Source organism: Mirounga angustirostris, unplaced genomic scaffold (genome assembly GCF_029215605.1).
Source record: "Mirounga angustirostris isolate CCGP_5_RB_7025 unplaced genomic scaffold, mMirAng1.0.hap1 SCAF_9, whole genome shotgun sequence".
Taxonomy (NCBI): domain Eukaryota; kingdom Metazoa; phylum Chordata; class Mammalia; order Carnivora; family Phocidae; genus Mirounga; species Mirounga angustirostris.
This window is the reverse complement of record NW_026991717.1, coordinates 131,719,544-131,736,242: the sequence shown is the minus strand read 5'-3', so window position 1 is coordinate 131,736,242 and position 16,699 is coordinate 131,719,544. Positions and strand designations below refer to the sequence as shown.

At 49.3% G+C, this 16,699-nt stretch overlaps 1 protein-coding gene across 1 annotated transcript in view; it reads right to left on the bottom strand.

Annotated features, from left to right (window-relative positions):
• The window catches only part of DGLUCY (D-glutamate cyclase), a 72,051-nt gene that overhangs the window by 3,671 nt on the left and 51,681 nt on the right, over positions 1–16,699 (bottom strand). Inside the window, 4 exon segments of the mRNA XM_054513944.2 lie at positions 4,673–4,824; positions 9,389–9,508; positions 10,957–11,027; positions 14,423–14,522. Coding sequence (XP_054369919.1) covers positions 4,673–4,824; positions 9,389–9,508; positions 10,957–11,027; positions 14,423–14,522 — 443 coding nt within the window.

The window sequence follows — 16,699 nt, the reverse complement described above, 5'->3', positions numbered from 1 at the left end:
TCCCTTCAAAAGTAAGGTCCCAAAGAACTACTTGTATACTTGCCCATCATGCGTCTCTCTCTGGTTGAAAAGTTCTGATCCCCCCTGAGGAAGGTGAAGACACAAGGAGAGAGGATGGTGCCCGAGGGGCAGAAGTCCTGCACATCCTCTCCCTCATCCTCCACCAGCAGAGGAGGGGGAATGGGTGGAGGAGGCCAAGGGCTCTACAACAGGAAGGTTAGGATGGGTCTGAGAAGGGCTCTCACCTTCCTCCCTGGGCACCTGCTCATTCATCCCATCCCCCATCAAAGTTTTCTTGAGCACCTGCTACATGCCAGGCCCTGAACCAGGGATACAGTGGTGAATGGGACGCAGTCCCTGCCCTGGGGGCTTCACGGTCTAGATGAGTGATCAGGCAGGCATATGAGAATCATAGCACAGAGCAGGGGCATCCCACCCCGTTTATCAGAGTGGCTCAGGAAAGACTTTCTGGAGGAGGGGCAGCTAGGACCACAGGTGACCAAAGAGCTGGAATGAGCCAAGCCAGGGGCTAGGAGGAGCACTCACTGAAAACTTGTCCAAACAATGGAGAACGTGCTGGCAAAGGTCACATGGGAATTGCCTCTATTCAAGGCTGCCCTGAGAGTCTGCACCCAAAGTGCATTTCCTGGCATCTCTTTGTCCACCAGCCCCTTCCCAGAGGCTGCCCAGCCCAGAATGACATTTCCTGCCCTTTGTTTGGGTTTTATTCTTCCATTTCTCTCTCCATTGGGTCATATCCTTTCTTTATGGGGGAGTGCTGCTTCTGGGACCCGGGAGTGGAGGGAGGGAGCGTTTCCTCCCAGCACACTGCCTGCTGGCACCATTCCCATCCTTCCGGGCCCTAGGGAGGACCTTGGGGTGCCAGGGTGCATGTGATCCATCAGCAGCTTAGGGACGGGCTGGCACTCAGCCTCTAGAAGAGCCACGAGGAACAGCTGGGCCAATAGGGACTGCCTGCAAATTTCCAGGAATCACTGAACTGCCACAGCATCTTCCAAGAGACCCCACCAAGTAGAGGAGGTGACAGAAGGAGAGGAGAACTGAGCTGGAGGCAGAGCACCTGGAGGCCGTGACCCCAGGCCAGGCGGAGACAGTGTGGCATGACAGGAGGGACAGAGGCCTGAAGTGAGACAGAGAGGACAGGGCTTGGGGCCCAGTGCATTGTGAGCAGGGAAAGAGGCCCAGATGACTTCTGGGCTTGGAGGCTGAGCGTGAGGGTAGTCGCTGGGGCTCACACGGGGAGCCTGGCAGGCTGATGTTCATGGGTGGGTGATGGTGCTCTTCGAAGTGGGGCGGGAGAAAGCGGCCTTCTGGAAGTCAGAACTGTTCTGTGTCATGACCTCAGCACTGGCTGCATGGATGTGTACATGTGTAAAAATTCATCTACTGTTTGTGCATGTCTTTATTCTATGTAACTCAGTGTTTAAAAGCTAGAAAGAGAAGTGGAGTGGGATGGGAGTGCTGGAAGAGAACAGGAGCCCAGGATGAAGCCATGTTCCTGCCTCTCTGCGTTATCCCTCTGTCCGTCCGTCCATCCATCCATCCACCCATCCTTAGTCCCTCCCATAAGGTGTCATCAATCAGCTCGTAGGCCCTGACAAGGTCTGAGGAATGCCCTCAGATAGACCTCCCGGGCATGGCAAAAGCCCAGAGCGGGCAGGGTGTGCCCTAGATGGTGGCGGCCGCCGCCCCTGGGATCCTCCGCATGGTGCTCACACTGCTACAGCCACGATCAGATCAGACCCCTGAATACGGGAGGCCCCGAGTTACAAGCAACTCACAGAGCAGAGATGAGGAGCATTCCTTACCCCCCAGCCAATCAAGCTGCACCGTCCGCTCAGGCCACAGCTCTGCCCAGCACTTCTCGATGACTCGGGGATGCCTAGGGAGTGACCTACAGAGCCCTAGTATGATGATTCCAGTTCTTTCTCCTGCACACTGCATTTCTTCACGTGCCTGCACCTTTGCTTTGTGGGTCTTGCTGCCTGGAGGCCCTTCCCACCCTTTCTTACCTGGTTACTTATAGCCTACTCACCTTCCAAGGCCCAGCACAGTACTCTCTCCTCTAGGCAGCCTTTCTTGAGCCCTCGGAGTGAGCTAAGGGCCTGTTCTCTGTCCCCACAGCAGCTTGCCCTGCACACTTCTATCCTTCCATCTTCCATGCACCCTCAGGGGATCCCAAGTTCCCTACCCAGGGGCTGGGTCTGACCCCTCATTGTCTCCCAGAGCAGGGCTGGTCTGGCCCGGAGGAGTGGCTCAACACAAATGGGCTTATACTTTTGCTTTGATAAAGTTCCCTTTTATTTTCCTTACAAGGGTGATACATCATTAATGTATTTATGAAGGACTGTGTGGAAACCCGAAAGGAGAATTTTCCATCCCTGGAGGGTAAGTGTTTGGGTTCTATGAATTTGTCTGGCTGGATTCATTCTTTGGTGTCTGTGTGAATCAGGAATCATGTGTGAGGCAGCCCCCTGAGGCTTTTTTTTCCAGTTCAGATCCAGGAAATGCAAAGAAAGCACCCAAGGCCCTCTGGGCCCCACTGGGGCAGACCATTTCCCCTGAAAATGTCACTTCAGCTGCTCTAGTCCTCCCCGCCCCCCAAACGTGGCACCCTGGCATTACCAGGAACCGGGAAACTTCTGAGTCATGGGAAGAGCCCAGAGAATGGAGTCAGAGACCCAGGCTCAGGTCCCAGTGCCACCCCTTAGCTAAGGGTGTGTTGGGCAAGCCACCTCCCCTGTTGGACTCCCAGCTCCCTCATCTGTAAAGTGGGCACAACATCAATCCAGAGAGGTGTTGGAGAGAAACGGGGTGGCAGGAGGCAGAAAGAGACAGAGAAACAGAGGGAGAGACAGGGCTCTGGATGCACCCGCTTCTCAGAAGATGCACCTGCTTCTCAGAAGTGAGGGGCTCTGGGCCTCAGCCACTGGCTGCCTGGGGACTCATCAAACCACTCCCCCCATCCAAGCTGCTATGTCCACGCTCAACGCTCAGGAACCTTCCTGCCCTCAGACTGCATTCCTATCTCCCCAGACCAGCCCTCTAATCCAGGGTCTCCGAGTGTGGTCGGCCAGAACGTGTCAGAGATGCTGCTTGTCCAGCCCACCTCAGGCCAAGTGAGTCAGGAAGCCTGGGGTCGGCTTTGCAACTCTGTGGTTTAAGATGCCGCTGAGGTGATTCTGAAGTTGGAGAACTGCTGCCCTAACAAGGCACTGCGTCCATCCATCTATCCGTGTGTTCATTTATTCATTCATTCAACAAGAACTTACCAAGCACCCTGTTTCCCTCTGCTGGTTGCTGGAAAAGCAGACACAAAAGACCCGGTTCCTGGCCTTGCGTTGAGCAGTCTAGACCTCTGGGGGACCAGACTGGGAAAATGTGGCTGGAAGTTGCAGGAGACTGTTCTGGACTGGTTAGGAGTGGCCGTGGGGTCGGTGGCCCAGCCTGACCTAGCACGGGAACCCCTCCCCCAACCCTGACTGCGCCCCTGTCAGAGGCTTCCTCCTCGCAGGGTTGGGCAGCTCTGCAGAAGGCAAGCTCTTCCTTTCAGTGAATCGGTGAACTGTAGTCTGCTCTTGTGACCTCTGCCCTTCAGCCAGCTTTTGTCTCTCAGGCGGCCGAGGCCGTGGTCTGTCTCCTCCCCCAGGACGCCATTCAGGTGTGAGGCCTCAGGCCCCCCAGTTTCCCCCGCTCCAGGCTGCACACCCCAGCTCCCTCCACTGATTCTCAGGCTTTGCAGCCCTGTCAGCCTCCCGCCTGCTCTCAGGTGAAGGGGAAGCTCAGGTGAAGCTGCAGCTCACCAGGGAAGTCACTTCAGGCCTGGGGTTTCGACATAAAATCAGGGCTTTGGCGCCAATTTCCCACCATCCAAATTACTCTGAACAATTCCGCCAGAAGGTGCTCCAGGTTCTGGGAGGAGCAGGGGATGAGGAGGTGGGTTTGAGTCTGGAATCAGTGTCAGTGGGTGGGGCCATGGGAACTGAGGCCCAAAGAGGCGATGGCAGAGTCATTGAGTCCTTCTGTTTTTTAAAAATAATCAGCCTCAAATAATCCACATGCCAAAGAGCCACATTGTGTGGTGGCAAAGTCTGCTCCCCTACAGAGGCAGGCTCTGCTTCTGGCTGCTGACAGGCAGCGTGTGGTGCTGGCCCTCGGTTTACAGCCTGGAACCCTCGGCTTATAGCCTGGAACCCTCAGCTTATAGCCTGGAACCCTCGGCTTATAGCCAGGAACCCTCAGCTTATAGCCTGGAACCCTCAGCTTATAGCCTGGAACCCTCGGTTTATAGCCTGGAACCCTTGGTTTATAGCCAGGAACCCTCGGCTTATAGCCAGGAACCCTCGGTTTATAACCTGGAACCCTCGGTTTATAGCCAGGAACCCTCAGTTTATAGCCTGGAACCCTCAGCTTATAGCCTGGAACCCTTGGTTTATAGCCAGGAACCCTCGGTTTATAACCTGGAACCCTCGGTTTATAGCCAGGAACCCTCAGTTTATAGCCTGGAACCCTCAGCTTATAGCCAGGAACCCTCGGTTTATAGCCAGGAACCCTCGGTTTATAACCTGGAACCCTCGGTTTATAGCCAGGAACCCTCAGCTTATAGCCTGGAACAGGCCTCACGTAGGGCATGGCCGGCTAGGTGTGTTACCTTGGCAACAGATGGAAGGGCCTGAGTCCAGTTCTGTTCCCCAGGTGCTCTGGAGGGCCCAACTGCCTTCTTTAGGTAACGTTGGTGGACCTCACATGAGTTTAGGATGTACAGTGCACAGGCCAAGGCATAGCCTCCCCAGTTAGAAACACCTAGAACAAAAAAAGATTCTATCATAGAAGTGGAAAGGTGATGGGGTCCATCACCCTGCCTCTAAGCAGCAGAACTCATCTCAAAGAATGGCCCCAAGGTCAATGGCACTCATGGCACCAGAGAACTTGTGAGAAACAGATTCTTGGGCCCCAGCGCAGACCTACTTCATCAGAAACTCAGCAGGGAAGACAGGGAGCGCATAAGCTCTCCAGGTGATGCTGATTCAAGTTAAAGGTTGAGTCACTGCTCTAAACCAACTGGGTTACGTACTGTTACTAACCGTCAGAGAAGATTTAGGGGCGCCTGGATCGCTCAGTCGTTGAATGTCTGCTTTCGGCTCAGGTCATGATCTCAAGGTCCCTGCTCAGCGGGAAGCCTGCTTCTCCCTCTCCCACTCCCCCTGCTTGTGTTCCCTCTCTCGCTGTGTCTCTCTCTGTCAAATAAATAAATAAAATCTAAAAAAAAAAAAGAGAGAGAGATTGAAGAAGATTAGGCTCTACCCCTAGGAAGCCTTTGCAGAGCTTCCGACATTAAGAAACTCTCGGCATGGCGGACCTGGATCCATCTTTCTGCGTGGAAGCCGGTCCTCCGAGGAGCTAGCTGACTGTGCGGCATCGCCTCTTCCTTGCTTGCAGAACGCTCCTAAGTCAGCCAGCCCCAAGGCGCCTATTCCCCAGTCTGGGGATGACCTCACTGGCTTTTCTCTGAAACCTGCCTGAGTTCTCCATTCAACTGAAGAAGGATTGATTAAGGACCTGCTAGACTCTAGGTGTCAGAGCTAAAAAAGGAAGAGGAACTCCGACGCGGGGGAGAGAGGGCCTGTGTGCACAGCCAACGCTCAGGGGGGGAGGGAGGTGCTCACAGAGGATGATGGGAGCACTCAGGAGGGGCCACTCATCCTGCCTGTTTTGGGAAAAATTCACAGAAAAGGTGTCATTTCATACGGGCCTTGTAGGCTGGGCAGGATTTGCCAGAGGAAGGGTGGAGAGGGGGGGCATTTCAGGCAGGAAAAAAATGCAAACATACATTGAGTACAAAGGTGTGTGGCACATAAATACAAGGCATATATCAGAATGAGGCAGGTGAGGACCAGGTGAGCCAGGGGAGGGGCTTGTGGGGGACAGGCAGAGGGAGAGGGAGAGAGAATCTTAAGCAGACTTCACGCCCAGCATGGAGCCCGACACGGGGCTCGATCTCATGACCCTGACATCATCACCTGAGCCGAAATCAAGAGTCAGATGCTTAACCCACTGAGCCACCCAGGTGCCCCTCAATTATTTCCAGTTAGTTGGTGGTGGTGCTGATTTCAACTAAGTCCTTACTAATTTTCTGCCTACTGGATCTGTCCCTTTCCGATAGAGGGCTATTAAAGTCTCCATAGATATTAGAGTGGATATACCCATCTCTCCTGTACTTCTACCAGTTTTTGCCTCACATATTTGACACTCCTTTTTAGGAGCATACACATGAAGAAGTTTATGTCTTGGGGAGCCTGGGTGGCTCAGTTGGTTGGGTGTCCAACTCTTGGTTTTCACTCGGGTGGTGGTCTTGGGGTCATGGGATTGAGCCCCGCAGAGTCTGCTTGGGATTTTCTCCTTCCCCTTCTGCCCCTCCCCTTGCTCACGCTCACACACTCTCTCCCTCTAAAAATAAATGAATAAATAAAAACTTTTAAAAAATTGTCATGTCTTTGGGGCACCTGGCTGGCTCAGTCAGAAAAGCATGTGACTCTTGACCTTGCGGTTGTGAGTTCAAGTCCCACACTGGGTGTAGAGATTACTTAAATAAAATTTGAAAAAAAGAATTGTTATGTCTTCAAAAACAAACAAACAAAAAGAATTGTTATGTCTTCTTGGAGTATTGACCTCTTTACGTTATGGACTGCCCCCTTTGACCCTGATAACTTTCCCTTCTCTGAAGTCTGCTCTGTCTGAGATTAATATAGCAACGTATGCTTTCTTTTGGTTACTGTTAGCCTGGTATATTTTTCTCCATCCATCCACTTTTAATCTATGTGTTTCTTTATATTTAAAGTGGGTTTCTTACAGACAACTATAGCTGGGCCTTGTTTTTTTATCCATTCTGACCATCTCTGCCTTTTAATTGGGGTATTTAGACAACTGACATTTAAGGTGATTAGTGATATGGCTGTATTAATATCTGCCACATTTTTACTGTTTTCTGTTTGTTGCCCTAGCTCTTTCCGCCCCCCCCATTTTTGTCTTCCACCATTTTTCTGCCTGTTGTGGTTTTAATTGAGCACTTTATAGGATTTTATTTTCTCTCATTTCTTAGCATATCAATAATACCTCTTTAAAAAAAATTCTTTTTAGTGGTTGCCCTAGAGTTTGCAACATACATTTACAACAAATCCAAGTTCACGTTCAAACAACCATTTCACAGTTAGGGCAAACACCTTAGACAAAATATTCCTCATTCTTCCCTCCCATCCCTTATATGATTGCTGTCATCCACTTCACTTATATACCTGAGCATAACTGAAGAGTCATTGCTATTATTATTTTGAACAAAGTGTTATCTGTTAGATCAATTCAGAACAAGAAAAATAAAAATTATTTTACCTTCATTTATTTATTCTCCAATGCCCTTCTTGGTGTAGATCTGAGTTTCTAACTTATGCAATTTTCCTTCTCCCTAAATAATTTCTTTTAATGTTTCCTGTAAGGCAGGTCTATTAGCAACAAATACCCTGTTTGAGAAATTCTTTCTTTCTCTTTCACTTTTGAAGGATAATTTCACAGTGCACGGAATTCTAGGTTGGTGGTTTTTTTCTGTCAACACTTTAAATATTGCATGCCACTCTACTGGCTTGTGTGATTTCTGAGGAGAAGTTGGATGTAATTCCTACCTTTGCTCTTCATTTATCCTGCTTGGTGCTCTCTGAGCTTCCTGGATCTATGGTTTGGTTTCTGACATTAATCTAGGGGGAAAATCTCAGTCATATTGCTTTAAATATTGCTTCTCTTCCTTTCTGTCTTTCTTCTCCTTCTGATATTCCCATTACACGTAACAATTCTTGGATATTCTATTCTGTTTCATCCAGTCTTTTTCTCTTAGCTTTCTAGTTTTGGAAGTTCCTATTGTCATACCTTCAAGGTCAGAGGTGATTTTTCTCAGCTGTGTCCAGGCTGCTAATGGGCCCATTAAAGGCATTCTTCATTTCTGTTGCAGTGTTTTTGCTTTCTGACATCTCTTCATTTTTTCCTTAGATTTTTCCATGTCTCTGCTTATATTATCATCTGTTGGTGCATGTTGACTATTTTTGGGTATTTCCCTTCCCCAGGTAGGTTAGGCTCTGGTAAAACGGTTTCTCCTGAGGGCAGGCCTTGTTAAGAATGGAGTGCTCTTCTGGGTGTTATGCACAAACAATGAATCATGGAACACTACATCAAAAACTAATGATGTAATGTATGGGGATTAACATGACAATAAAAAATTTTTTAAAAAAGAATGGAGTGCTCTTGGGGGCACCTGAGTGGTTCAGTGGGTTGAGCTGCTGCTTTCGGCTCAGGTCATGATCTCAGAGTCCTGCGATCAAGCCCTGCACGGGGTGGGGCGGGGGGGTCCCTGCTCAGTGGGGAGTCTGCTTCTCCCTCTGCCCCTCCCCCCACTTGTGCTCTCTCTCTCAAATAAATAAATTAAATCTTAAAAAAAAAGGATGGGGTGCTCTGATATATTTCAAAATAGTTTCTTCCTTCTACCCCCTAAAGCACAAGGGGACTTTTCTCTGATATCTGTAGTGTGGACTGAGTAGAGCTAATGGGGGTAGAAGTCACAAAAGTGTGGGGTCCCCCTGTGACTGGGGCCCCCTGGAGTTTTGAACTCTCAAACTTGTCCACACTGAGCCTCCAGCCATCCATCAGGTGCAGGTTTTCCTACCCTAGCCCTAATCCCCTCAGGGATTTCTGCTCATCTACAGGCTCTGTTTTGAGGAGGAAATGGGAGAGCCTTTCTTGGGTATCTGTCAAAATCCCTGAAACTTGTGGTGCAGTCAAGGATGGAGAACTGGGGCCTCAAAGGACCTGGGAAAGGTTGGTCCTGACGGGGAAAAGAGGGACAGGGCAGCCTACGGCAGAGGTAAGTTTGAAGGGAGGTGGGAAGCCTTCTGCCCCCTCCACACGTTTACCAGATGGTTCTCTTTCCACCCTGCAGGAGGCACAGAGGAAAGCATGGATGACCCCGCTTCAGAGAGGCCTTCCCTGACCACTGATCTAAAGTGGCCTGCCTGTCCCTGTCTTCCATCTTCCTCTTGGCACTGTGTAGCATGAGCTGGTGTGTTTCTTTCGTAGGGCTCCTTGTCTGTCTGCTACCCCTAGAGCAGGAGCCCTGGGGAGCCCGACCCTTGCTACGTAACTCCAGGACCGATGTTTGTTGGATGACTGAATGAGAGGCCAAAGGCTGAGAACCAGGTCCCCTTCTTGCCCTGGTGCCCTGGAGACTCCCCTCACAGAGGAGGGGAGCTTCTGGCCGGATAGGCTCCAGGCCTCCGGGTCCCTCCTCCTGGGTAGCCGGGCCTGACTGGCCCGCCATCTGAGCACTTACCAGTGATGACAGCAAAGTCAGCCTCCGCGTCATAGGCGATCACATCCCCATTTCGAATGTGTCTCTTCACAGCCTCCTCGACTTTGCCCATCCCAAGCTCATTGCCCCCGTCACTGACTCCTGAAGGGAGGGGGAGCTGAGTCAGTCAGTGTACAGGATTGGGCAGAATGGGGGTGGTGGTTTGGGGGCAGGGCAGCCCCTCCACATGTGTTGTGTTGCCTCAGGGAGGGGAAAAGTGTTGGCTCGGGGTCTATTTTCAGACAACCAGGAGATGTACTTCTCCTTCAGGTCTTCTAGAGACTTCTCTAGTTAAAAGTGAGTTGAACAGGGTGCCTGGGTGGCTCAGTCGTTAAGCGACTGCCTTTGGCTCAGGTCATGATCCTGGAGTCCCGGGATCGAGTCCCGCATCGGGCTCCCTGCTCGGCGGGGAGTCTGCTTCTCCCTCTGACCCTCCTCCCTCTCATGCTGTCTCTCATTCTCTCTCTCGCAAATAAATAAAATCTTAAAAAAAAAAAAAAGAGATGAACTATGGTGATTTATGCTTTTCTAATTTTGTAGAATGAAAATAATGATAATAATAATGAAGGAAACTGAGTGTGAACAATAACAGTGATACTAGCATGACTTTGACTCAGTGTTTGAGTCTCAGGTTTTGTGTTTTTTAAATTCAGCAGGCTGCCTGGGTGTCTCAGTTGGTTAAGTGTCTGCCTTGGGCTCAGGACATGATCCTGGAGTCCCTGGATCGAGTCCCGCATCGGGCTCCCTGCTTGGCGGGGAGCCTGCTTCTCCCTCTGACCTTCCCCCTTCTCATGTGCTCTCTCTCATTCTCGCTCTCTCAAATAAATAAATAAAATCTTTAAAAAGATAAAAAAAAAAAGGGGCGCCTGGGTGGCTCAGTTGGTTGGGCGACTGCCTTCAGCTCAGGTCATGATCCTGGAGTCCCGGGATCGAGTCCCGCATCGGGCTCCCTGCTCGGCGGGGAGCCTGCTTCTCCCTCTGACCCTCCCCCCTCTCATGCTCTCTCTCTCTATCTCATTCTCTCTCTCAAATAAATAAATAAAATAAAATAAAATAAATTAATGCATTCGTAAGTTGAAACACAGTATACATGGTACATTTGTCCTGTATGACCAATAGAATATACCATGCTTCAATTTTATTATTGTTATTATTTTATTATTAGTTTTAGTATTTTAGAGCTGGGCGAGTAGAACATGCTCGATTAAGCGGCATTTCCCTTTCTTGCTCGTGGGAATGCTGGATTTCTAAGTGACAGTGTCTTTTTTTTTTTTTTTAAAGATTTTATTTATTTATTTGACAGAGAGAGACACAGCGAGAGAGGGAACACAAGCAGGGGGAGTGGGAGAGGGAGAAGCAGGCTTCCCGCCGAGCAGGGAGCCCGATGCGGGGCTCGATCCCAGGACCCTGGGACCATGACCTGAGCCGAAGGCAGACGCTTAACCGACTGAGCCACCCAGGCGCCCCTACTTCAGAGAGTTTTAAAGAGGCTTCAACAATATAGTGGAGAAAATGCACAAGAGGTACTTCACAGACAGCCCTGTACCTACTCAGGGCACAGGAAGTGGTGGTATTTGTGGTTGCTTTTGTAATTAGGAGGAATCTTGTCTTGATAATCCAACTTAAAAATATGAAAATTGCACTTTTATATCTCTCTAAATCCCCCCATGATGGAGTTCTTTATTTTTTTGTAAGATTTAGTTATTTATTCTAGAGAGAGAGAAAGAGAGAGAACTGGCGGGGGTGAGGGGGGCAGAGGGAGAGGGAGAATCTCAAGCAGGGATCCCCGCTGAGCGTGGAGTCCGAAGCTGGGCTCAATCTTACGACCCTGAGATCATGACCCGAGCCGAAATTAAGAGTCAAGCGCCTTCAACAGATGAATGGATAAAGAAGATGTGGTCCATATATACAATGGAATATTACTCAGCCATCAGAAAGGATGAATAGCCAACTTTTACATCAACATGGATGGGACTGGAGGAGATTATGCTAAATGAAATAAGTCAAGCAGAGAAAGTCAATTATCATATGGTTTCATGTATTTGTGGAACATAAGGAATAGCATGGAGGACATTAGGAGAAGGAAGGGAAAAATGGGGGGGGGGAATTGGAGGGAGAGATGAACCATGAGAGACTATGGACTCTGAGAGACAAACAGGGTTTTAGAGGTGAGGGGGTGGGGGGGTTGGTTAGCCTGGTGATGGATATTAAGGAAGGCACGTACTGCATGGAGCACTGGGTGTTATACGAAAACAATGAATCGTGGATCACCACATCAAAAACTAATGATGTATTGTATGGTGACTAACATAACATAATAAAATAAAAAAAATAAGAGTCAAGTGCTTAACTGACTGAGCCACCCAGGCACCCCATGATAGAGTACATTAAAATCTTTGCTATGGAAAACTGTGTGGAGGTTCCTCAAAAAGTGTGAAATAGAATTACCACACGATCCGGCAATTCCACCCCTGGGTCTGCAGCCCAAAGAATTGAAAGCAGGGTCTCGAGGAGATACTTAGACACCCTTGTTCACTGCAGCATTATTCACACTAGGCAAAAGGGATGAACACCAACAGACGAACAAAGAGGCAGAGTGTGGTATGTACATACAAGGGAGTATTATCTAGCCTTAAAAAAGGAAGGAAATTCTGACATACGCTACAACGTGGATGAATCTTGAGGATAATTTGCTAACTGGAATAAGCCAGTCCCGGAAGGACAAATACTATATGGTCCCTATGGTTATATGAGGTACTATAGCAGTGGATTTGTAGAGGCAGAAAGTAGGGGCTGGGGTCGAGGGGGAATGGAAAGTCATTGTTTATGGGTAGAGCATTCCTGTTTGGGAAGATGAAAACGTTCTGGAGATGGATGGTGGGGATGATTGCCCAGCAATGCAGATAGACCTTAATACCACTGAACCGCATGCTTAAAATGGTTAAAATGGTGAAATTTATGTTATGTATATTTTACCATAATAATAAAAAAATCTGAACTCTGAATGCCTGGCTATGCCCCTTGGTTGTGTAGAATGTGGTGGCATCATAGATGCTTGGAATCAGGCCACTGAGTAGGTTTTAGAAAGCAATCCTGAGGCTCCACGCCCAGGGCAGAAAAAAAGCAGCCACTGAGAAGCAGAGTCAACAGGAGGAAGGAACTTTGACCCTGAATTTCCCCTAGACCTATATCCATGGTGATGAAAAGCCTCTTTAGAACAGGACCTCCGACTGGGATCAATATGTTCTCTGTTCTGCAGGGAGAACACCACTTCTGGACCTTCCCCCTAGGAGAATTTCAGTTATATACCTAATGAAGGTATATAACCAATTTATCCATTTGGTCCATTTATGCTCAAGACAGGGACGAAATGACTAAGCCTCTTTTTTAGGCCAGCAGGATCCATTTAGTTACAGTGGGAAGTAATCCACTCCTGGGAAGCCGGCTCCCTGGAAAGAGTTAACGCATCTTCTCCAAAGAGAGCACAAGCCTCTCTCCCCACAATCAGATCTGCCCGGCCTCCCTCCACTCAGCAAACAGAGCAGCACCTGCGTTAACTGGCATCAGGGATGCCACACCAGAGAATTTTCTAGCTTCTCCCTGAAGATCCAGAGCTTTGTTTATATGTCAACCATTTGGAGAATATAAACATCTCTAATATGAACCACACATGTTTCTGCTGCTTTAAATGGCATATGGGATCCACGACTGAACTTTTTCTTGGTGACTCAGGGTCCTCATTATGATCATCAAGTTCTGCTGCAAGCTGCAGGACAGCTATGCCCGCCAGGCCTATTAAAGCAGTGTTTTTAAGTTCTAACTGGACACGCATTAGTGGGTTGTGAAATAAATTTATTAGGCCAGGTCAGCATTTCCAGAAAAGTAAAACAGAACACTGTAGAATAGAATAGAATAGACTGGAATAGAAAACGTCAGAATATACTGCACATCGCAAGAGTAAATACTGTTTTCTGAATCTTCGTTTTAGTTGTGGGTGTGGGTACGCACACGTGTGTGCGTCCTGTTTGCAATGCAGAAGGTATTACTGCTGTCAAAAAAGTTTTAGAAACGCTGTATTAAAAATGGTAAGATCTGGGGGCGCCTGGGTGGCTCAGTTGGTTAACCATCTGCCTTTGGCTCAGGTTGTGATCCCAGGGTGCTGGGCTCCCTGCTGGTGGGGAGTCTGCCTCTCCCTCTCCCTCGCTCCTCCACAACACCCCCCATCCCCGCTTGTGTGTGCACGCACTCTGTCTCCCAAATAAAGTCTTTTTTTTTTTAAAAAAGCACAGTCACAGTATCAATAACACACTTTAAAGTTTGTAATAAATTGCTTAGATCTTAAAAGTTCTCATCACAGGGGCGCCTGGGTGGGCTCAGTTGGTTAAGCGACTGCCTTCGGCTCCGGTCATGATCCTGGAGTCCCTGGATCGAGTCCCGCGTCGGGCTCCCTGCTCAGCGGGGAGTCTGCTTCTCCCTCTGACCCTTCCCCCTCTCATGTGCTTGCTCTCTCTCATTCTCTCTCTCAAATAAATAAATAAAATCTTTAAAAAAAAATTTGTAAGATCTGAAATGCATCCCTACATACAATAAAGATGTATTTTTCAAAATGTCGGATCACGACACACAGTAAAAAGAACACACGCATTTGCACAAAATTTCACGAGAGAGTACTTAGCATTACGACACAGGACGTACGATAGTATTTCTGTTTCTCATTCCCCTTGCAAACGTGCCGGTTACTCCACTGAAATGACTCACTTCTCTCTAATGGGTCATGACCCAGTTTGAGAAACTGCTAGTTTTCGGTTTTTATAATTTTCCTATCTTCCTCCTCTATCAGGAGGGCATGCCATGCCCAGAAATGCTTTGTGAAGCCCCCAGGACTCCTGGAAACCCAGCAGCCTGGCCCGTCAGAACCCCTGGGCACATGGCTCTGTTCTCCCTGGAGTCAGCAAAGTGAATAGAGCGTGGGCTTTTCCACCATCACCTGCTTACGCTGGGATGGGATGCACATACCTCGGTGACTTGGGGTCTCCATCTTTGCAGAGAAATGCCTGAGCGGCTCCCGCTGATTCACCTTGGAAAGTTAATAAGGGGATCGGTGTCTTCAGAACACCTTGAAAATAAAGGCAAAGGGTTGACACATCAGCCCTCGTGTTGCATTTTGGAAATTCATGTTGGCTTTTCCGAAGCTGCTTTGGAAAGCATCACTATCACTACCTACCTGTCGAATACTTTGTTAGGAAAGCTGAGACCTCAACCCGAGAATGAGAATACTTGTTTACTTATAGTCCTTAGTAAACCCTCGGTTGCCGGAGTGTGTGACCCTGAGTGGCGTGGAATTGGGCTACTGTCACCACTATTGGGGGCTAGCAAATATGCTGCCTGTAGATGTCCATGAGACCCCATGAATGGAGGCCTATTCTGGCTCACTGCCATCGTGAGTGCTGGGGACACGTGGCGCCCATGGTGACCGGGAGCTAGCCCTCCACTAAGCACCTGACATGCATGCTCTCACTTAATTGTCACAACAGTTCTATGTGATAAGAACCATTATTAACCCCATTTTACAGAAGAGGAAAACTGAGGCTCAGAGGTGCTATGTAAGTCAGATGAAGCCAAGGATGGAGGTCAGTGTCACGACCCCAGTTTCCACCCCAAGTTCTCATCCGCTCCCCCCCTCCTCCCCTCCCTGCATACCTTCAGGGAAGTTCTAGAACAACAGTGGAGAGGTCCCAGAGTCTGGGCGTGGAATTAGCTACTGGTATTGGAGTGATTGCCAAAGTGATTTTGACTCTCAAAAAACAGCACCTTCTCTCATTACAATAATAATACGCATTAATGTAGAATATGTGGGAAGCACACACAAATCCCAAATTAAAATAAAAGTGACTTGGTTGTCATTAACGAATCCACCTCCTAGCAGGTGGAGGTAGAATGCTTGTGCATTCACTGGCCCAGGATGAGATCTCCACGCAGAGCTTGAGAAGGCGAACAGGGGGCCTGCGACAGGGATGGACCCAGCACTTACGGTCCCACTGGTTCTGCGGAACCCCCCGGCCCACTCTGGGGACCAGAGGGGCTGCCATAATCTCCATCATCAGCCCCTCACACACCTCACATAAACCCAGCCCAAGTAAGCACCCTGTCCATGTTAAAACCACATGGTATTATAAATGTGGCTGCTTCCCACCTCAGCTTCACCATATGGCTGTCCCAAGCCCTTTCGGAGCTGCCACCGCCCCCCTCCCTCAGTGGGTAGAGAAGCCAGAATCATTGGCAGAGACCCTAAGGGGCCCCCAGCGTGGCTCCCTCCAACATCCCTCCCCAGTCCCACCCCATGTCTAAGGGGGAAAGACAAGGAGAGGACAGTCAGTCCATCAAGGGATACTTGCCGAGCACATTCTGCATGGGACAAGCCAGGAAACGGGGGTGGGGTGGGGTGGGGAGTGTGGTCACAACAAGCTGAAAGACCCAGCCCCTTTCTGTGCTGTGAGGATCAGCCTGGTGACCCAGCAAGGGGACTGACTACAACCAAACAACAGTCCTAGCTGTGTAACCTTGGACAAACCACAGAAACTCCCTTAGCTGTGGTTTCCTCCTCTGCAAAACGGGGTTAGTCATGTCTCCCTTGACCCAGCATTGCTGTGGATGCAATGATGTGATATGGGCCAAACACTGAGCTGGGGGGTCTTGCATGTAGTAGGTGCTAAGTTAAGGCTGGTGATTTCTTACTTCCTGACATTGGATCAAGGATACAGGATACTAGTAAGAAGGGGCACCGGGGAGCCAAACAGGGCAGGGAACCTAACATACCCCCCCAGAGGGGCACACAGAGAGAAAGAGTCTCTGCAAAGGAACGTCAGCGCAAGATATGAACCCGCACCTGAGCTGCAAAGAACCAATTTATCCATTTGGTCCATTTACGCTCAAGACAAGGAAGAAATGACTAAGCTTTTTCTTCTTTAAACATGTGCAGCCTTTGGTTATAAAAAGAACTGAACTAATTTTCATTAAAAGGCCAAATCTTTTTCCCTTTCTTCGTCCACATGTCACAAAAGTCCTGCAAAATTGAATAGAGCAGACACTACCTTCTAAACCACCCCATGGGCGAGCCCCAGTTCCGAGCCCCCGAAAGCAGCTGGAGCCTCTGAGCCAGGCCAGCAGGTGAGCTGCGAGGGCAGAGCTGCCTCTGGGAAAGTGGGCAGCTAAAAATATCCAAGCCGCTTGTCAGATGGGGGAGGCTGCCAGCCTGTTGGCAGCGGCTGGGACTGTGGCCCACCCGTCCTCCTT